The 22,057-nt window shown below is 45.6% G+C and overlaps 2 protein-coding genes across 4 annotated transcripts in view; one reads left to right on the forward strand and one right to left on the reverse strand.

The window, feature by feature from the left end:
- Nucleotides 1-5,394, reverse strand: part of ZDHHC13 (zinc finger DHHC-type containing 13) — a 52,224-nt gene extending 46,830 nt beyond the window's left edge. For all 3 annotated transcript variants that reach the window (XM_018043479.1, XM_018043478.1, XM_018043477.1), the window contains exon 1: nucleotides 5,276-5,394. Coding sequence is in view for 2 of the 3 variants with exons in the window: in XM_018043478.1 (XP_017898967.1) it covers nucleotides 5,276-5,302 (27 nt within the window). In the remaining variant the exon portion in view is untranslated. The remainder of the gene's footprint in view (nucleotides 1-5,275) is intronic.
- The window catches only part of LOC102185985, a 65,457-nt gene continuing 60,473 nt past the window's right edge, over nucleotides 17,074-22,057 (forward strand). The window contains exons 1-3 of the mRNA XM_018042674.1: nucleotides 17,074-17,116; nucleotides 19,597-19,655; nucleotides 20,580-20,663. Coding sequence (XP_017898163.1) covers nucleotides 17,074-17,116; nucleotides 19,597-19,655; nucleotides 20,580-20,663 — 186 coding nt within the window. The remainder of the gene's footprint in view (nucleotides 17,117-19,596; nucleotides 19,656-20,579; nucleotides 20,664-22,057) is intronic.

A 22,057-nucleotide genomic window follows, 5' to 3' on the forward strand; every position in this document is an offset into this window, starting at 1 on the left:
TTTACAAGGTAACTTAGGGGCCGTGTAAAAGCCCACACCCAGAGGGGTTACAATGGGACCTTCACCATTCTGTGGTATTCATCAGGCTAAGTAATTCTCAAGGTATATTACCTAATTTTAACTACTAACTAATTTTAAAACTATCCTTCCCCAAATAAGCAAGTGGCTTACACTGATTACTCCAAAGAAACGATTAACTGAAATAATAACAGTAGTATTGATACAAGTACAAGCAAACAAGAAAATGGCAGAGCTGACCCTTGTCATAACAGGTGCTCTCCACTGGCCACAAGAAGTGAAACAGGGACGGTCTAATCTGATCTAACAAAAGGCCAGCCTTCCTCCAAAAAAATTTCAAATTATCAAAAACCCTGATCTGAAGCAGACTTATATTTAGTATTTTTAATTCAAAACCTTACCATGAGTATATACTGAGCTATGCACTTATGAGTATAATTTAGAAACATACTGTCAAATCCGGTAATAACATGACAATATGGATTTGGAGACTGGCTCCTTCTCCCAGGCCCCAGGTACATCAAACAGAGGGAGCTGAACTTTTTACGTCCCAGCTCACCACATGCCCCAGGACTGTCCCTGTTAACACGTAAGTTAACTGGTCAGGGGCCAACAAGGGACAGCAAACTGCGGTCAGTAGTATCTGGATGATCTGGACTGTGCAGCTGGAGGCCTGAGCTTCCAGCCAGCATGCAGTGCACGTGCCTCTCATCATTCCCTTAATCTCACAATACAGGTCATTTTACAACCATGAAAACTTTAATTCCTGCTTTTCACATTGCGGGGTGCTTTACTCTAGGGGTGCAAGCCCAAAACTGCTCTACTGACAGGACTGCATGATCAAAAAAGCTTAGAGGACACAGCTGTAAGCTATGTTCTTTGCTCTAGATACCACTCCCTCTCAAAATTCTGCCGTAAGAGCTACAGGTGAGAAAGGAAATGACCTGCTTTGGGGGGAGGTTAACTTCAGGGACAGTCACATAAAATGTTTATAGAAAACAACCATGGAGTCCCAACACAAAGGTTAAAGCAAAGTTTGTTGTGATCCTACACCCTTCTTAGAAACTACTTGCTGGTTAGCTTACAAAACGTTTTTTAAGTTTTCTCTAGTGGTTTCCTTTTTACCATGTTGAAAGGAAAAATCTCCCTGAGAACAAGGTCCAAGTCTCAGATTTCAGGTTGGCTGTATGATGGCTGCTAATCATCTACCTGATTTTGGGCTTCAGTTTCTACATTTGTAAAATGAAAGGAGGAGATCAATGTAGCTATAAAGTTATTTCCAAATCCATGTTTACGGTTCTAAGAAGAGCTGTTACAGTAGTTACTATTGACATGTGTACTGGTAAAGGCATCACTGCATAAACAAACACCCTTCATGGCAGTGGAAGCCTAACTGATAATATGGCTGCCTACAATATTAAGGTAACAGAACAGGCTGAGCAATAGACACCACCAAACTCATAAGAGTTTCCATTAATCATTCACTCAGGGAAATGTAAAGAACACCTGCTGCTGTTGCTGCTGCTGCTAAGTCGCTCCAGTCGTATCCGACTCTGTGCGACACCATAGAGGGCAGCCCGCCAGGCTCCCCCATTCCTGGGATTCCCCAGGCAAGAACACTGGAGTGGGTTACCATTTCCTTCTCCAATGCATGAAAGTGAAAAGTGAAAGTGAAGTCACTCAGTCGTGTCCGACTCTTAGCGACCTCATGGACTGCAGCCTACCAGGCTCCTCTGTCCACGGGGTTCTCCAGGCAAGAGTACTGGAGTGGGGTGCCACTGCCTTCTCCGAAAGAACACCTACTATATATCAATCAGGGTACTAGGTACTTAGGGATAAAGGATGAATAAGACAAAATTCTTGCTACAATCCATTCATTCATTCACCAGGTGTTTCTTGAATGCCTACTCAATGTGTCGGTCACTGTTTGAGAAACACCTTGATATGGCCCTGAACACAACAAACACAGTCCAAAATTAGAAAAAGAAAAGGAGGGGCAGGAATACCAAAAAAAAAAAAAAAGACTTGTAGCTAGCTGAATACTCTCCTCTACACAGAGCAGAAAAAGCAGAACAAGATATTATAAAATTCTATAAGACAGCTATGAATACATCTGTGGTGATTATTATAACAAAGCCCCCAAGTTCTTTGATATTTCTCCATCAAGAGGAAAGAATCTATGTCCCTCCCTCTCAAATCTGAGCTCTCTGACTACTTCAATAATAAATACCACAGAAGTGACACCTGGCCAGTGATACTCGGCAGGCTCAGGCCTCAGAAACCGGCAGCTTCCTCTTTCTGTCTCTTGAAATGTTCACTCTTGGAGCCCTGCCACCATGCTGTCCAGAGGCCCAGGCCATGTGCAGGTGTCCCTGCTCAAAATCATCATGACATGTGACTGAGGGTACCACCAAATGATATCAGCCTGAGTCATCCCAGGGGACAAGTCTTTCCAGCAGAGGCTCCGGACATGGTGGAACAGAAACAAACCATCCCTTCTTTCCCCTGGCCAAAATCCTGACTGCTATGATTTGGGGTGGTTTGTTACACAGTAGTAGATGATTTGGAGAAGGCACTGGCGACCCACTCCAGTACTCTTGCCTGGAAACTCCCATGGACGGAGCAGCCTGGTAGGCTGCGGTCCATGGGATCGCTAAGTCGGACACAACTGAGCGACTTCACTTTCACGCATTGGAGGAGGAAATGGCAACCTACTCCGGTGTTCTTGCCTGGAGAATCCCAGGGATGGGGGAGCCTGGTGGGCTGCCGTCTATGGGGTCGCACAGAGTCGGACACGACTGAAGTGACTTAGCAGCAGCAGCAGTAGATGACTGGAACATCTTAAGATATAAGAGGTATTTCTCACATGGAGATATCTTGAATCCAATTACTTTTTCTAAATAGTATATAAGTACCATTAAAGTTAATTAACTAAAGAGAAAACCAAGAGCTAGAAAACCATATTTAAACTCTCATGAGGCTCAAAATCCTGACGATTATCAAATAAAGACAGAAAGAGAGACTGGACAGATAACCACTAAAATTTCTCATGGCATTAACAGAGTTAAGTATCCAAGTTTATTCACTAGGCAATTATTTACAGAGTATGTTAATGACATTAAATGCGGAGAAGAAACATAAAGGAAGGAAGGGGGTTAGAGAATGCTGCAGATAGTGGTTATGATGGGGAGGGCCTGCCAACATTGCCATGACATTTGTGTCCAGACTTTACAAAAGTGGAGGGAGTAAGCCATGTGAATATATGAGAAGCATTTTCCAGATAGAGCAAATAGTAAGTACAAAGGCCTTGGGGCTAGTGTGGCTTTGGTTGATTGAGCAAGAAAGCAGTATTAATAAAAAATGAGGTCAGAGAGGAAACTGGGGTCCAGAGAATAAAGGCAAATGCTGGTAAAAAACCTTTCAGCTGGAATCAGAGGAACCAAATTCAACCAGAGCAGGAATGTTCTTGTCTGTTTTGTTCACCAATTAATCTCCAGTACCTGTAACAATGCTTAACCCCTGGTAGAATGAATGAGGTCTTGGCTCTGTCACTTAACAGCTATTTGACTTTTAACAAATGACTTTTTTTTTTTTTTTGGCCTCACCACAAAGCTTGCAGGATCCTCAGTTCCCCAATCAGGGAATGAACCTGAGCCACGGCAGTGAAAGCACTGAGTCCTAACCACTGGACCTCCAGGGAAATTCCATGACTCCCAACTTTTTGAGCCTCAATTCTAATCTCTAAAACTGAAGCAACAATCCCTCCCCACCACACAGAGTCACAGTGAGGATTAAGAATACAGAAGTATTTTGCAAGCTGTAGAGCATCGTAGGTAAGCTCTTTATGTTATTATTGAAAAAGTTAATAGCAATTATTATCAACAACAACAACGATTCTACCTTGTCCCATTTAATCTCAACCTCTGAATCATGCTCTCCCTCCATGTGGCAGGGAATTCAAGCAGGGCAATCTTTCCTGAAGCACCAGGTAATGGAGTTTAAGCACTTAAAGGCTTCTGTAAATGAGTGGTAGTAATTAAGATATGATAATCACTCCTACTAACTTTTCCTTGAAACTCTAAGGGGGAAGAAAACAAACAAAGGAGACAGTTTCCATGTGAAGGTTCTACCCTCTTTTGTAACATCTGGTCTGCCTGCAAACCTTTTTTATTCTATCAAAATTCAAGAACATTTGACAACTTCCCTCCTGTTTTGTTCCTCACTTAATCTTACATCAGCTTGCTGAAAGAATGGAGGGAAAAGGGGAGCATGAGGAACATTCTCAAGATGACAAAGATGTTTTTTAGAGAGGCCCACTGAGCCAATCATCTCAAACTGGTTGAGTCTCACTTAGGGACAGAAAAATCTGCTACCCAATTCACTCCAGCTGGAGACAGCTTCAGTTTTCTCATCTGTAAATGGGGATTCTATCACCTCCTTAAGGATGTTTCAATTCTGTAACTAATAATGCACACAAAAGCATTTGGCATAAATATGCTAAGAACTCACTAGACCCTGGCTGAACCTGAGTATTTTTCATATATTCAACAAATACTAAGTAAACAGCTATAATATGCCCGTCAGGACCATGAACAAAAAGGACAAAAATCTAGTTCTCCTGGAGCTAACATGTACCTCCTGTCACTCCCCACTGGCCCCTTCTGTTTTCTGAAACTACATCTGGCTTCCAGCACGACCTCCGCCACACACAGAGTCCTTTGGGATTTTGCAGATAGCTATCACGCACCTCCCTCTCCACCCCGCTTTCTCCGGCCTAAACAAACAGCCTCAGATCTTTCAAGGAGTAGGCAAGGATATGGCAACAGGGAGCTAGAACAGGGCTGGGTGGGGCGAAGGCAGGTTCCCAGGCGCCTCGGCCTTAAAAGAAATGAATAGAACCTCACAGACTTCAGGCCAAGGTCATGAAGGGCTGGTCCAACTCAGGTGTGTCACCTGACACCTCTCCCAGGAACGGCTTCCCTCTCCTCCCAGGCCCCAGAGCAGTCCCGGCGCTAAGGTGGATGGATGCGGAAGAGCCGGTATGGCACTCACCCTGTGTCTTCGCCTTTTCTTCGCGGTCGCCTCAGAGAGAATTCCCTGCATCATTCTCGGCGTTTCCAGGTTTCCCCCTCCCTGGACCCTGCCCCTCCGCTCCCTGAGGCCCCTCTGGGAGCTAACTCACACCCAAGCCCTCCGTCTCTTCCTCCCCTCGGCCACCCGCCGGGCCCCTGAGACGCTTGCGCCCAACCGCACTCACCTGCGAGCCCAGTCCCGGCCCCTCCATCTCCCCAGTGGCGGCGGCGACTCGACAAAGTGGCGGCGGCGGCCCGCTGGCCAGCCCGCCTCGAGCCGTCTCTACTCCCACTTCCTTCTGTGACTCCGCCTCCACCGCGTCCCTGTCTCGAGCGCTGCGCCGTCAATCGGCCTCGAAAGAGCCAATCCATGCCCTCCGCTCGGCTGGGGGCGGGAGTCTCGCGCCGCCAGGGAGGCTAGTGGAGAACTGCGAGTCAGAGGCCCCGCCTACGCCTCGCCCACGCCGGGTGCTAAGAGCCGCTGGCCAAGGCTGTGCACTGCTTGCCCAGGTAGATGTCCACCTGTCCGCATGCCTCATCCTGCCTCTAGTACAGATCCAGGATCTGGCTGTTATTCCAACGCCAAGAACCATCTGCCGAGTGCAAATCGGGACTTGGCTGTTTAATAGCTAGATGGCCTTGTGAAACCGTCTCTTAGTTCAGTTCAGTTGCTCAGTCGTGTCCAACTCTTTGCGACCCCATGAATCGCAGCACGCCAGGCCTCCCTGTCCATCACCAACTCCCGGAGTTCACTCAAACTCACGTCCGTCGAGTCGGTGATGCCATCCAGCCATCTCATCCTCTGTAGCCCCCTTCTCCTCCTGCCCCCAATCCCTCCCAGCATCAGAGTCTTTTCCAATGAGTCAACTCTTCGCATGAGGTGGCCAAAGTACTGGTGTTTCAGCTTTAGCATCATTCGTTCCAAAGAACACCCAGGGCTGATTTCCTTTAGAATGGACTGGTTGGATCTCCTTGCAGTCCAAGGGACTCTCAAGAGTCTTCTCCAACACCACAGTTCAAAAGCATCAATTCTTCGGTGCTCAGCTTTCTTCACAGTCCAATTCTCACATCCATACATAACCACTGGAAAACCATAGCCTTGACTAGGCAGACCTTTGTTGGCAAAGTAATGTCTCTGCTTTTCAATATGCTATCTAGGTTGGTCATAACTTTCCTTCCCAGGAGTAAGCATTTTTACTTTCATGGCTGCAATCACCATCTGCAGTGATTTTGGAGCCCAAAAAATAAAGTCTGGCATTGTTTCCCCATCTATTTACTATGAAGTGATGGGACCAGATGCCATGATCTTCGTTTTCTGAATGTTGAGCTTTAAGCCAACTTTTCACTCTCCTCTTTCACTTTCATCAAGAGGCTTTTCAGTTCCTCTTCCCTTTCTGCCATAAGGGTGGTGTCATCTGCATATCTGAGGTTATTGATATTTCTCCCGGAAATCTTGATTCCAGCTTGTGCTTCTTCCAGCCCAGCGTTTCTCATGATGTACTCTCGCATAGAAGTTAAATAAGCAGTGTGACAACATACAGCCTTGACATAGTCCTTTACCTATTTGGAACCAGTCTGTCGTTCCATGTCCAGTTTGAACTGTTGCTTCCTGACCTGCATCTAGGTTTCTCAAGAGGCAGGTCAGGTGGTCTGGTATTCCCATCTCTTTCAGAATTTTCCACAGTTTATTGTGATCCACACAGTCAAAGGCTTTGGCATACAATTTCCACATCTGTGAAATGGAGAAAATGAGGGTACTTATTTCACAGAATTGTCAGAAGGATTAAACGAGATAAAGCATGTAAAGCCCCATAGCCAATGTTTGACATAAGAAGGAACCAATAAATGTTAACTATTAAAACATTTGCTACTCTGTTCCTATGACCTTTGGCAAGTCTCTTTCCCCTCTGGGGCTCTGTTTCCTCAGCAAAAGAAAAAAATATATGAGTTCCATCTCTCAGGTGGATTGGGAAGAGCCGCCATCCACGCTCCCCACATCCTTTTGTGAACTGCACCGAAGTAGCTGACACCTAACCTCTATTCAGCCTGTAGGACAGATATGAAGCTAGGTGAAGACTTAGCTTCTGCCCTTGGGAGTCCACTGGGGAAATGGGGCTCACCTACCTCAGCCTCCAGAAAACACTAGGGCTTCTTCTAACCCAGCACTTAGTATAGTCTTTGCAATTATTCCTTAATGTATTTGTTGCCAAACCAAACCTTTGGAAGTTAAATTGGAAAAGGATTGAAAGAATTATGTCTCCTCTATTCTACTATAATAGTTCTAAACCATAAAATAAATGTCTAGAAAGAAAACAAAGTGCTGGTTTTTCCTGTGATAAATATTGTAATATGGTATAATTGTAAAGCTTGACTGTTATTATTATTATTATTATTATAGTGCCACTACCTATTGGGAACATCCAGTCCTGAGTTGCCCCAAAAGCCCAAGGTCTTCGAGGCTGGGGCCTTATTGTATCCACCTGTGAACTCCTGGTGCCTGGCACAGCACTGGGACATGGAAAATGCTTGGTACAATTTTACCGAGTGGATGGGTGGATGGATAGGTGTGTCATCAACTTCTATGATACAAGGAAGGACAAATTAAGTGGCAAATAGAAGTGAAAGCAACTTCCCTTGAGAGCCAGTGGAGCAAGCAATCAAGATGAACACCCTAGGATGAGACACTGGGCAAGGTTTCACAGAGAAGAGAGCCTTTTGGGCATGGTCCTTGCGCTTAACAAGAGCTCTGTCTATTGATCACTTACTACGTTTCCAGAAGGAGAAACTGTGTTTCAGACTGATTCCATAAACCCCAAATCACTCAGCTGGTAAGTGGTGGAGAAAGGATTCTAACCCATGTCTCTTACCTCAAAGTGCTTTGGCAGAAGCTGTTTGGTTGTTTCACTTTCAAGTCTGTCTTTTTTTTTTTTTTAATGCCTCTATTGAGCTTCTTCAGATTGGGATGGGTATATCCTTAGCTAGTGGCTGAAGGAAAGCAAACCCAGTGAGGCCTTGAAATGCCATCCTTACCTCTCATCTTTGAAAATGCCTCTGGCTCAGCGTGTTGACATAGCACTGGAGAATAGCCTAATGGTAGGGGGCATGTTCCTGGAGCGGACCATCTGGGCCTGAATCCCAGTGCCAGCACTGAGTTGTCATATGATCTTGGGCAAGTTGCTCAATCTCTTTGTGTTTCAGTTTCTTAATCTGTAAAATATAAAAGTGGGAAAATAATAGTACTTACTTCACAGGGCTGTTGGGAGAATTACATGAGCCATTGGAAGTAAAGTACTTAGAGGAGTGCGTGGAACCTAATAGGCACTGTATATGGGTTAGCTGCCATTGTCATTGTCATCGTCCTCCTCAGCAGTGGGTGGTGGAGAGAGTACCAAATGGGCCAGCTGGAGGACTGAAGACACACATGCAGCAGACCTGGCTTCTAGTCCAAACTTTGCCATTATTTACCATGTATATTAGTTGGCTTAGAGCTGCCATAACAAAGTACCACAGGCTGGCTGGTTTAAACAGCAGAAATTAATTTTTCTCACAATTCTAGAGGCCAGAATCCAAGATTATGGTGTCAGTCGGGTTGTTTCTGTGGAGAAGGCAATGGCACCCCACTCCAGTACTCTTGCCTGGAAAATCCCATGGACGGAGGAGCCTGGAAGGCTGCAGTCCATGGGGTCGCTGAGGGTCGAACATGACTGAGCGACTTCACTTTCACTTTTCAGTTTCATGCATTGGAGAAGGAAATGGCAACCCACTCCAGTGTTCTTGCCTGGTGAATCCCAGGGACGGGGGAGCCTGGTGGGCTGCCGTCTACGGGGTCACACAAAGTCGGACACGACTGAAGCGACTTAGCAGCAGCAGGGTTGTTTCTCCTAAGGCCTCTCTCCTTGGATTCAGATGGCTGTCTTCTTCCTGTGTCTTCACATTCCCTCCGTGCGTGTTATCTGCACCCTATCTCCTCTTCTTATAAGAACATGAGTCATAATGGGTTAGGGCCCTAAAATGACCTCATTTGAACTTCTCTCTTTAAAGACTCTACTTCCAAATTCTGTCACATTCTAAGGTACTAGGAGTTAAGACTCCAATATATGAATTGAGGGGAGGGGCAAAATGCAGCCCATAACACTGTGTTCAGTTCAGTTCAGTTCTTTTCAGCTCAGTTGCTCAATTGTGTCAGCTCTTTGTGACCCCTTGGACTGCAGCACGCCAGGCCTCCCTGTCCATCACCAACTCCCATAGCTTGCTCAAACTCATGTCCATCGAGTCGGTGATGCCATCCAATCATCTCATCTCCTGTCGTCCCCTTCTCTTTCTGCCTTCAGTCTTTCCCAGCAATGAGTCAGTTCTTTTCCATTGAGTCAGTTCTTTGCATCAGATGGCCAAAGTATAGGAGTTTCAGCTTCAGCATCAGTCCTTCCAGTGAATACTCAGGACTGATCTCCTTTATGATGGACTGATTTTATCTCCTTGCAGTCCAAGGAACTCTCAAGAGTCTTCTCCAACGCCACAGTTCAAAAGCATCAATTCTTTGGTGCTCAGCTTTCTTTATAGTCCAACTCTCACATCCATACATGACTACTGGAAAAACCATAGCTTCGATTAGATGGACCTTTGTTGGCAAAGTAATGTCTCTGCTTTTTTACTATGCTGTCTAGGTTGGTCATAGCTTTTCTTCCAAGAAGCAAGTGTCTTTTAATTTCATGGCTGCAGTCACCATCTGCAATGATTTTGGAGCCCCAAAAAATAAAGTCTGTCACTGTTTCCATTGTTTCCCCATCTATTTACCATGATTGATGGGACCAGATGATGCTGAGTTTCCCAAATTTGCTGGCATATTGAGTGCAGTACTTTCACAGCATCATCTTTTAGGATTTGAAATAGCTCAACTGGAATTCCATCACCTCTACTAGCTTTGTTCGTAGTGATGTTTCCTAAGGCCCACTTGACTTCGCATTCCAGGATGCCTGGCTCTAGGTGAGTGATCACACCATCATGGTTATCTGGGTCCTGAAGATCTTTTTTGTATTGTTCTTCTGTGTATTCTTGCCACCTCTTCTTAATATCTTCTGCTTCTGCTTCTGTTAGGTCCACAACATATCTGTCCTTGCATGAAATATTCCCTTGGTATCACTAATTTTCTTGAAATTATCTCTAGTCTTTCCCATTCTATTATTTTCCTCTGTTTCTTTGCATTGATCCCTGAGGAAGGCTTTCTTATCTCTCCTTGCTATTCTTTGGAACTCTGCATTCAAATGGGTATATCTTTCCTTTTCTTCTTTGCCTTTAGCTTCTCTTCTTTTCTCAGCTATTTGTAAGGCCTCCTCAGACAACCATGTTGCCTTTTTGTATTTCTTTTTCTTGGGGATGGTCTTGATCACTGCCTCCTACACAAGGTCAGAATCTCTGTCCATAGTTCTTCAGGCACTCTATCAGCTCTAATCCCTTGAACCTATTTGACACTTCCACTGTATAATTATAAGGGATTTGATTGAGGTCATAACTGAATCGTCTAGTGGTTTTCCCTACTTTCTTCAATTTAAGTCTGAATTTGGCAAAAAGGAGTTCATGATCTGAGCCACAGTCAGCTCCCGGTCTTGTTTTTGCTGACTGTACAGAGCTTCTCCATCTTTGGCTGCAAAGAATATGTTGTGAAAGTAGCTCAGTTGTGTCCAGCTCTTTGTGACCACATGGACTCTACCGTCCATGGAATTCTCCAGGCCAGAATAATGGAGTGGGTAATCCTTTCCCATCTCCAAGGGATCTAATCAAAGAATATAATCAATCTGATTTCAGTATTGACCATCTGGTGATGTCCATGTGTAGAGTCGTCTCTTGCATTGTTGGAAAAGGGTGTTTCTATGACCAGTGCATTCTCTTGGCAAAACTCTGTTAGCCTTTACCCTGCTTCATTTTGTACTCCAAGGCCAAATTTGCCTGTTACTCCAGCTATCTCTTGACTTCCTACTTTTGCATTCCAGTCCCCTATGATGAAAAGGACATCTTTTGGGGGTGTTAGTTCTAGAAGGTCTTGTGAGTCTTCATAGAACCATTCAACCTCAGCTTCTTCAGCATTATTGGTCAGGGCATAGAGTTGGATTACTGTGATATTGAATGATTTGCCTTGGAAATGAACAGAGATCATTCTGTCGTTTTTGAGACTGCACCCAAGTACTGCACTTTCAACTCTTTTGTTAACTACGATGGCTATTCCATCTCTTCTAAGGGATACTTTCCCACAGTAATAGATATAATGGTCATCTGAGTTAAATTCACCCATTCCAGTCCATTTTAGTTAGCTGATTCCTAAAATGTTGATGTTCACTCTTGCCATCTCCTGTATGACCACTTCCAATTTACCCTGATTCATGGACCTAACATTCCAGGTTCCTATGCAATATTGTTCTTTACAGCATTGGACTTTACTTCCATCACCAGTCACATCCACAGCTGGGCCTTGTTTTCACTTTGGCTCCATCTCTTCATTCTTTCTGGTGTTATTTCTCCACTCATCTCCAGTAGCATATTGGGCACCCACCAATCTGGGAGTTCAGCTTTCAGTGTCATATGTTTTTGCCTTTTCATACTGTTCATGGGGTCCTCAAGGCAAGAATACTGAAGTGGTTTTCCAGTGCCTTCTCCAGTGGACCACATTTTGTCAGAATTCTCCACCATGACCCATCTGTCTTGGGCGACACTACACAGCATGGCTCATAGTTTCATTGAATTAGACAAGGCAAGTTCTCCTGCAAGAACTCCAAAATTACAACTCGCTGCTGAACAACCATCGACAGGAGAATGTTGGATCCCACCAAAAAAAGATACTCCACATCCAAAGACAAAGGAGAAGCCCCAGCAAGATGGTAGGAGGGGCAAAATCGTGTTTAGAATCAAACCCCATACCTGCCAGAGATGCTCAGAGGACTCAAACAAAACCTTGTGTGCACCAGGAGACTCCACAGAGACTGAACCAGACCTGCCTTTGAGGGTTTGAGTGTCTCCTATGGAGGTGCAGGTCAGCAGTTGCCTGCTGCAGAGGCAGGGGCTCTGGGTGCAGCAATCCTAGGTGTGGCATAAACCCTCTTGGAGGAGGTTGCCGTTAACCCCACCATAGAGCCACAGAGCAGATGATGCACAAACTGCAGAACAATTATACCAAATTCTCGCACTGTTAAGAAAGTTCTAGGACCCACAGCAGATTTCCCAACCTGGGGATCTGGCAAAGGGATGGAATTTGCCCAGGGAATTTGACTTTGGAGGCCAGTGGGATTTGATTACAGAACTTGCACAGGACTGGGGAAACAGACTTTTGGAGGGCACAAACAAAACCTGTGCACACCAGGACCCAGGAGAAAGGTGCAGTGACCCCACGAGAGACTGACCCAGGCTTGCCTGTGAGTCCAGGAGTCTCCAGCAGAGGCGTGGGTCAGCGCTGGCCTGCCTCAGGCTCGGGGAAACTGAGTGCACCAGTGCATGCATGGGGCCTTTTGAAGGAGGTCGCCATTACCTTCATTACCTCCACCATAGTTTGGTCTCCAGTCAAACAACAGGAAAGGAACACAGCCCTGCCCATCAACAGAAAATTGGATTAAAGACTTACTGAGCATGGCCCCACCCATCAGAACAAGACCCAGTTTCCCCCACAGTCAGTCTCTCCCATCAGGAAGCTTCCATAAGCCTCTTATCCTTATCAGTCAGAGGGCAGAGAGAATAACACTGTGTGACCCTGGGCAAATCCTTCTCCCTCTCTGTGACAGTTTCCTCATCTGTAAAATGGGTCTGAGAGCAACAGTGGGAACACTAACCCTAATTTTAACAGTCCCCCCGCCAGTTTTGATCAGGTGATGTCTCCAGCTGAGACTAAGCTCTACCTCTTCAACCCCTATAACATGTTTTTAAAATCTCTTTCATTTAAAAAATGCAGGTCAGGAAGCAACAGTTAGAACTGGACATGGAACAACAGACTGGTTTCAAATAGGAAAAGGAGTACATCAAGGCTGTATATTGTCACCCTGCTTATCTAACTTATATGCAGAGTACATCATAAGAAACGCTGGACTGGAAGAAACACAAGCTGGAATCAAGATTGCCAGGAGAAATATCAATAACCTCAAATATGCAGATGACACCACCCTTATGGCAGAAAGTGAAGAGGAGCTAAAAAGCCTCTTGATGAAAGTGAAAGAGGAGAGCAAAAAGTTGGCTTAAAGCTCAACATTCAGAAAATGAAGATCATGGCATCCGGTCCCATCACTTCATGGCAGATAGATGGGGAAACAGTAGAAACAGTGTCAGACTTCACTTTTTTGGGCTCCAAAATCACTGCAGATGGTGACTGCAGCCATGAAATTAAAAGACGCTTACTCCTGGGAAGAAAAGTTATGACCAACCTGGATAGTATATTCAAAAGCAGAGACATGACTTTGCCGACTAAGGTCCGTCTAGTCAAGGCTATGGTTTGTCCTATGGTCATGTATGGATGTGAGAGTTGGACTGTGAAGAAGGCTGAGCGCTGAAGAATTGATGCGTTTGAACTGTGGTGTTGGAGAAGACTCTTGAGAGTCCCTTGGACTGCAAGGAGATCCAACCAGTCCATTCTGAAGGAGATCAGCCCTGGGATTTCTTTGGAAGGAATGATGCTAAAGCTGAAACTCCAGTACTTTGGCCACCTCATGCAAAGAGTTGACTCATTGGGAAAGACTCTGATGCTGGGAGGATTGGGGGCAGGAGGAGAAGGAGATGACAGAGGATGAGATGGCTGGATGGCATCACCGACTTGATGGACGTGAGTCTGAGTGAACTCCGGGAGATGGTGATGGACAGGGAGGCCTAGCGTGCTGCAATTTATGGGGTCACAAAGAGTCGGACATGACTGAGCAACTGAACTGAACTGAACTGAACTGAACTCCTTTAAGTATACAGTAGAATTTCCTTATGGGACCTTCTGGGCCAGATACTTTCTCTTTTCTTTTGGCTGTGTTGGTTTTTTGTTGCAGCATACCAGATCTTCATTGCGGAAGGCAACGGCTTCTCTCTAGTTGCAGCCTGTGGGCTTAGTTGCCCCAGAGCATGTGGAATTTTAGTTCCCTGACCAGGGATCGAACCAGTGTCCCCTGCATTGTAAGGTGGATTCTTAACCACTGGACCACCAGGGAGGTCCCTTTAATCTCTTTTAGATGACACTCCTTTTCTCATTCTGCAAATATACATTGGGTGCCTACTACAGACCAGCAAATTTGGAAAACTCAGCAGTGGCCACAGGACTAGAAAAGGTCAGTTTTCATTCCAATCCCAAAGAAGGGCAATGCTAAAGAATGTTCAAACTACTGTACAATTGCCCCCATTTCACATGCTAGCAAGTTAATGCTCAAAATCCTTCAAGCTAGGCTTTAATAGTACATGAACTGAGAACTTCCAGATGTATAAGCTAGATTTAGAAAAGGCAGAGGAACCAGAGATCAAATTGCCATCATTCGTTGGATCATAGAAAAAGCAAGGGAATTCCAGAAAAACATCTACTTCTGCTTTATTGACTACACTAAACCCTTTGACCCTGTGGATGACAACAAGCTGTGGAAAATTCGTAAAGAAATGGGAATACCAGACCACTTTGCTTACCTCCTGAGAAACCTGTTGCAGATCAAGGAGCAACAGTTAGAACCAGACATGCAACAACAAACTGGTTCAAAATTGGGAAAGGAGTACGTCAAGGCTGTATATTGTCACCCTTCTTATTTAATTTATATGCAGAGTGCATCATGGGAAACTCCAGGGCTGGATGAAGCACAAGCAGGAATCAAGATTGACGGGAGAATTACCAGCAACCTCAGATATGCAGATGACACCATCCCTATGGCAGAAAGTGAAGAGGAACTAAAGAGCCTCATGATGAAAGTGAAAGAGGAGAGTGAAAAAGCTGACTTAAAACTCAACATTCAAAAAACGAAGATCATGGCGTCTGGTCCCATCACTTCATGGCAAATAGATAGGGAAACAATGGAAACAGTGACAGACTTTATTTTCTTGGGCTCCAAAATCACTACAGACAGCAATTACAGTCATGAAATTAAAAGACACTTGCTCCTTGGAAGAAAATCTATGACAAACCTAGACAGCATATTAAAAGCAGAGACATCACTTTGCTGACAAAGGTCTGTCTAGTCAAAGCTATGATCTTTCCAGAAGTATTGTATGGATGTGAGAGTTGGTCACAAGAGTCGGACACGACTGAGCGACTGAACTGAACTGAACTGAACTGTGAGAGTTGGACTATAAAGAAAGCTGAGTGCCAAAGAATTGATGCTTTTGAACTGTGATGTTGGAGAAGACTCTTGAGAGTCCCTTGGACTGCAAGGAGATCCAACCAGTCCATCCTAAAGGAAATCAGTCCTGAATATTCATTGGAAGGACTGATGCTGAAGCTGAAACTCCAATACTTTGGCCATCTGATGCAAAGAACTGACTCAGTGGAAAAGACCCTGATGCTGGGAAAGATTGTAGGAAGGAGGAAAAGGAGCGACAGAGGATGAGATGGTTGAATGGCATCACCAACTCAGTGGACATGAGTTTGAGCAAACTCAGGGAGATAGTGAAGGACAGGGAAGCCTGGCGTGCAGCAGTCCATGGGACTGCAGAGTCGGACACGACTAAGCAACTGAGCGACAACAACAACTGCAAACTCAGCACCATTTAGCACTGGGGATTCAGTATGGAGCAAGACCAAAATGCTGTCCCCTGGCTTCCTGGGGCTTTACTGTCCAGCAGCAAGAGACAGACTCTAATCAAATGGATTCACAAACACTGCCCTCTTAGAGTTAGCCTTGCAGTCCTTGGGTAGACTCTCTACTTGACCATGGGCTTCTGGCACACATCGTCTTTACGTCCCTCACCATGCTTTGCACCAGGTCTGGCACGTGCTAAAGCCTGAAAAAGAAGTGCTGTCCAAACAAATGAACTGATGAATGAATACAGCTCAAGTGATGGTTTTCAAAAGGAAATCAAAAGTGGTTCAACTTCATAAACCACTCTAAGAAGTGCTGACTGCACAATGCTTAACAATTCTTGGCTTGGAAAAAAATTTCCACATTATGGTTTGCTAATCATCACTGCTACACTATGGGCAGCAACTGACTTCGTTCTGACTCAACTTCTGAATTTGGCCTCCTCGTTTCTTCCATAGCCCTGGAAAGGACAGGGGCAATTTTTTTTTGAAACAGGGGCTCATTGTAGTCATTTCAATGTTGGCACCAAAGTGACCCTTTGCAATGTCAATAACAACAGGGGGGAGGGAAAAAAAAAAAAAACAACAGAAAAACCCACACGTTTGTTAGCACAGAGATTCCCACAGATACCACTTAGGAATCCCCAGTGCTCTCTGATACCAGGCCAGCGGGGCTGGGGTGAGGAGGAGTATTTGCTAGGAACACTTCAGGGAACAAATGTTTACTGAGTTCCTAATGTGTGCCAGACACAGGCTAAAACACATGAATATAGCGGTGAATAATACAATCAATGCTCCTCTGGAGTTCAAGTATTTTGGAGAGGGCAAATACTGATAGAGATAAATAAATCAATTTTCTTAAAAAAAGAAGAAGAAAAAGTAAAATGATAAGTGCTAACAAGGAAAAGTACCAAGAATATAACATAGGGACCTGCTTTAGCCTGGGCGGGGGTGAAGGATGGGAGGTGGGGATAGGGTAGGGTAGAGGGTGGGTTTCATAATTCATAAACCAGCTCAAAGGACTTTTCTAACTTCCTCTGTTAATAAATGGGGAGGCTCGAGGAGGGAAGTTACTTACATAAGAACACCTTGCAAGTTACTGATGGAGATAGGATTAGGGCAACCCTCCTGACCCATCACGGCTATCTCACCAGGCTTCGGCAGTCTGAGCTTTCTAAATACCACCAATCTCACAGATTTTCAGAACTGGGGGTTGAGGGACAGGACAGGGATTGCTTAGAAGTCTTGCTCGATTACATGTCTTCTATCTGTGAAAAACCTTCACAGTTAAAAACGGAAGGTGAGTCTTTCACTTCCTTTTATGTACTATTTATCAAGATCTGGTGGTGAGGTACTCTAAAAAACCTCAGCTAATATGATCTGGGTTGGGAGGACACAGCACACATCTTATATTTTACTTGCTAGATTAACCAGATTCATACGGGTGTGTGTGTGGTGGGGGGTAGGGATAGGAAGAGAAAGAAGGTGAAGCAGGAAGTATATTTTGCCAGTTGCTGTTTTGAGTCTTAGTCACCTGATTGCAGTCCCACATTTAAATACCTGCTCCTAAGGAAAATGTTCTGGTTGTTTCCAAATCATGACAGCAACACTGAGAATTAGGTAATACATCTACCTTGACTCTAGTGTAGCAAGAACCCCTTCTCTACCTTCTATATCCATCCATCAGAGCGCTGTATTTGTTGGTTTACACATCCACCTCCCCTAGGCTCTGTGCTCCTGGAATACACTGAAACATCACTTTCTGAGGAAAGCCAATTGACCCCAGGGGCATCAGGCTAGAGCTTGTGGAAGAGACCTTAGCACTCTCATCTGCAAAATGGAACTAGTAATAAAACTTACTCCACAGAGTAGTTGTAGGGATTAAATGAACAAATGTACATAATGTGCATATAATAAGTGCTGTATAAATGTTGGATGTTACTAGGTACAGAAGAAACTGAGAAAACCTGAGATCTTAGGGAAAACTCAGCCTAAACAATGATCATGAGCCAACTCTGGAATATTCCTGACTTTAAAGCAAATATGATCAAGGTTCCCCCAGCCAGTATTTACTCCTTGTTTCAAAAAGAACATGGGTTGTGACATTTGATAGAACTGTCCTCTTTCCTTCACCTCCCTGTTCGGCACACTAAACTATTTATGTTAGTGAGAAAAGCTACATTTTCCTTAGCTGTGCCTTCCCTAGAGGATAAGACACTAGTTAAATCTGCTGTTAGCTGCTGCCTGTCGGCTCTGATTATACTGACAGAGTGGTGTCCATGGTAACTGGCTAAGCTGGCTTGTTCCGGTGCAAGTTGTTCAAGACTATAGAAGGAGGGACCATAAGAGGCTGAATTGGTTGTCATCTCAGTTTCTAAATGAAAAAATTCCACACTGTGCTTTGATTGGGTGGTGAATCCAGACAAAATCTGGATTTCCTAAGCAGGAGGGACTGAGTTCACTCCCAAGGCCACTGAGTTTCTGATGAATCTGACCAGTAGAGATGATAGTTGGCTAGGGCAGTAGTGGGTGAGATGGTAGAAGGGGCAGAACTCCAAATGAAATGATAGGCAGAAACCCTGCCACTCCCTTGAATCTTCTGTGGCTCCCTACTGCCTGCTGCAAAGTCTTTTGTGGGACTAGAGTTAAGCACTGAGATCCTCTCAAAAACAAAGGTAACCACGGTCACTATTTTCTCTCTCGTGTTTGTGCCTCTGGACATTAGTCCTCTTCTCTCTGTAGAGCAGGGCCCTCTGCTTTTCCCCACTACTTCTGCTAGCATGTGACACTGACTCCAGCCCTGACCCTGTAAGAGTTTACAGCCCCAGCACCCACTACCTGCTTATCATCGTCTCTGTGCCTCTTCATTCAGAATTTTGAAAAAGGGAATCCATTTGGTTGTTCTTGTTCAAGGGCTTAGATGGCTCTGGGTTGCTTATCTACCCTGACCAGTTGGCGGTGATGGAGTAGCTTGTTTTTGCCATGATCATGAAGGGATTTAGCAAGGACTGTGTGTGGGGACAGTTCACAAAGAAGGGGACATACGCCTTTGTCCTTACAAGTAAACACCTTCAGCAGGATATATTGGTTTTCTAGGGCTGCCATAACAAAACACTAGACTGGGTGACTTAATTCTAGTTGTTGTTCAGTTGCTTGGTCCTGTCTGACTCTCTGCAATGCCAGGGACTGCAGCACACCAGGCTTCCCTGTCCATCACCATCTCCCGGAGTTTGCTCAGATTCATGTCCATTGAGTCGGTGATACCATCCAACCATCTCATCCTCTGTCTGATTTCATTCTAGAGGTAAGTCTTAAATCAGGACTGCTCCTAATTTAGGACTTTGAAGAAGTCCTAAATCAGGGTGTACACAAGATGTACGCAGGGCCATGCTTTCCCTGAGCATTCTAGGAGGATTCTTCCTTGCCTCTTCCTAGCTTTTGGTGGTTGCTGGCAATTCTTATTCCTTGGTTTGTGACCACATCAATCTCTGCCTCTTCGTGGCGTTCTCTCCTTGTGTCTCTCTGTGTGTCCAAACATCCCTCTTCTTATAAAGACACTGAATTAGGTTTTACCCTGATTCTGTATGAGCTCATCTTAACTTGATTGTATCTACAAAGACCCCATTTCCAAATAAGGTCACATTCATAGGTGCCAGGAGTTCAGACTTCAACATACCTTTTAGGGGGACACATTCAACCCACAACAGAGGGGAAAAAAAGAGAATTCATCTAATCCCCCTGCCTCTGTCTGAGAAAACAGCAGTTTGGGTTTGGGAACAGGCAGACATGAGCTGGAGGAAATGCTGAGATCGGGGGAACTTCTTGGAGGGAGAGGCCAGGTAGGTGGGATGATAAGCGACTTTGGACAACCTGGAGGCAGTGAAGGGAACTGGGTTCCTGGGTGGTGGGGAAACAAATGCATCAGGAAATGGGAGGAGATAAGATTTACTTGTTTTAAAAAGTAGTTCAGAACTCACAGAAATCTGGAGCCATCTCCCCATAACACCTGGGACAACATCTCTTAAATAACAGGCACTCAGGGGATTTCAGTGAGAGAGGAGGTGGGGGGATGGGAGGAGCAAGATGGGAATGAGTCCTGCAGAGTCTCCCAGCACCCTCCACCCCGAGGCTGAAGGGACTGTCGTTGCCCACACCCCACAGCTTTACAGCTCAGCGTTTCCCTCACCGTGTTGTAACTGCCCGTGCCTCCAGTCTGTGACTCTCTGAGCGAAGGGGCCGCGTCCTTTCTGTTCACTGCTACAATCCCGGGGCCAGCACAGAACATACAACACGCGGGGGCGCAATTCCACTTGATGCTTCCACGCAGGTGAGGGAGGAAAGACTGTCAGGCCTACGGCCTGGCCGACAAGGTTGAGGAGGAACTGAGGAGAAAAGGTGATACTTCGGAGGTTAACCCGGGGCCTCACGGTTCCTAATTTCAGCTAGTGACAGGACTCGTGTCCACGTTCCACAGGTGCCCTGCCTCCCTCAGGACGGGTTTAGGAGCGCAGCATCCGGGTCGCCTTTGCTGTGGAGAACGCCGGTGAAGCCCGCGGCACGGGCGCTGACAGCTGTCTCAGGCCTTGGAGGCTGCACATAACCCCACCAGGAACTGCCCACGGGACTGGGATACCCCCAGGGTGGGGCACATTCAGAGAGAATCAAGACCTGTGACTGAATCCAGGGCACTAGAGGCCAGGCCTCCAGCTGTGATCCGCCCCACAGAGGGTCTGAGGCAAGAGCCCCATCTCTCCCTGTTTCAGCTTCCTCCTCCACCAGCGCTGACGCTGGGCGGCCTCGAAGGGGACATGTGGGCCAGTGTGAGGAGCTGGGTGGAGAGTCAAGAGGTACAGCTTTCAAGTCTTTACTCGGCCAATTACTAGCTGAAGTGCCTCTGACGAGACATGGAAGCTCTGTAGGTCTTAGTCTGCCTGCGTGTGCTAAGTCACCTGAGTCCTGACTCTGTGCCACCGCATGGACTGTAGCCCGCCAGGCTCCTCTGTCCATGGGATTCTCCCGGCGAGAATACTGGAGTGGGTTGCCATGCCCTCTTGCCGGGGATCTTCCTGACCCAGGGATCGAACCCGCGTCTCTCACGTCTCCTTCAATGGCAGGCGGGCTCTTGACCACAAGCACCACATGTGGTGGCAGGCAGGGATTTCACCAGCTATACCTCCACGGGGCTTCTCAGAGCCATACTGAGAAAGGAATCTTTTTTTTTTTCCCCCCAGGACTTTGCAGCTACTAAAATAAATTACCCAGTCTCAAAAACAGGAAACCCACCTGTTTTGTTTATGGGATTAAATACTGCTCTTGCTTAGGATAGAGTTCGGTGGTGCTGGATAGTAACAAAAGTGTGTGATGTGATACATTAGCTCATGTAGGACTCCTCCAGGCTTTCTGTAAATAAAGACAACAGTGATTTGAGGTTATTTTGGGCCAGAGAGGATTTGGCTTAACTAAAGGGCTGCTGAAATCCTGCTCAGTCCAGTCTGTTCTGGTCCCAAGGTAACTTGAAACTGGTTTCCCTGGGGTAACTCAGGTAGGGCCTAAGAAACCAGATCAACACACTCTAAACACTTTTTTCTTACCCAGCCAAGGGTAAAGCAACCTGTTTCCTAATTCCATTCAATAAATACCAGTTATAGATTAACTTGATTCAGCACGTGCCTAAGGGAGGCTGAAGATGAGGCCCATGCTGGGCTTTGACAAGGCAGTGGTGAGTGTCCCAGGAAGCAGTGTGGTCACTAAGAAAGGGCAGAGGACAAGGAGCAAGATTTTTACTGCACAATAACTCAGTGCCTCAGGCTCCTCTGAAAGGGGATGGAGGTGGGATGGGATTAACGTCAGCCCAGTGAAGCACCCAGAACCCATCCAGGATGTCCAGCCTGGGGGAACTCTTTCCTGAGGCTCTTTGGACGGTGATTTTCCTGATAGCTCCATGTCTTCTGCATCTTCCTGTAGCAGGTGTTTTCTCCTGAGTGTGACATGAGTAGAATATTAAAAAAAAAAAAAAAGTGGCGCAGTGACTCACAATTTATTATTTGCACTGTAATTATCTATGACAGTCATCTTCTGAATTCTCAGATATTAACATTCCAAACCTCTTCCAAGTCACGTTTCATAACCTCCCCAACATACATCCATTCATGAATAGGATTTCATTATTAAGAATTTCATTTCTCATAATGGATTTTTTTTTCCAATTTAGGCTCCATGGGCTATGTGCTGAGATAACATG

This window comes from Capra hircus, chromosome 29 (assembly GCF_001704415.2).
Source record: "Capra hircus breed San Clemente chromosome 29, ASM170441v1, whole genome shotgun sequence".
NCBI classification, from domain to species: domain Eukaryota; kingdom Metazoa; phylum Chordata; class Mammalia; order Artiodactyla; family Bovidae; genus Capra; species Capra hircus.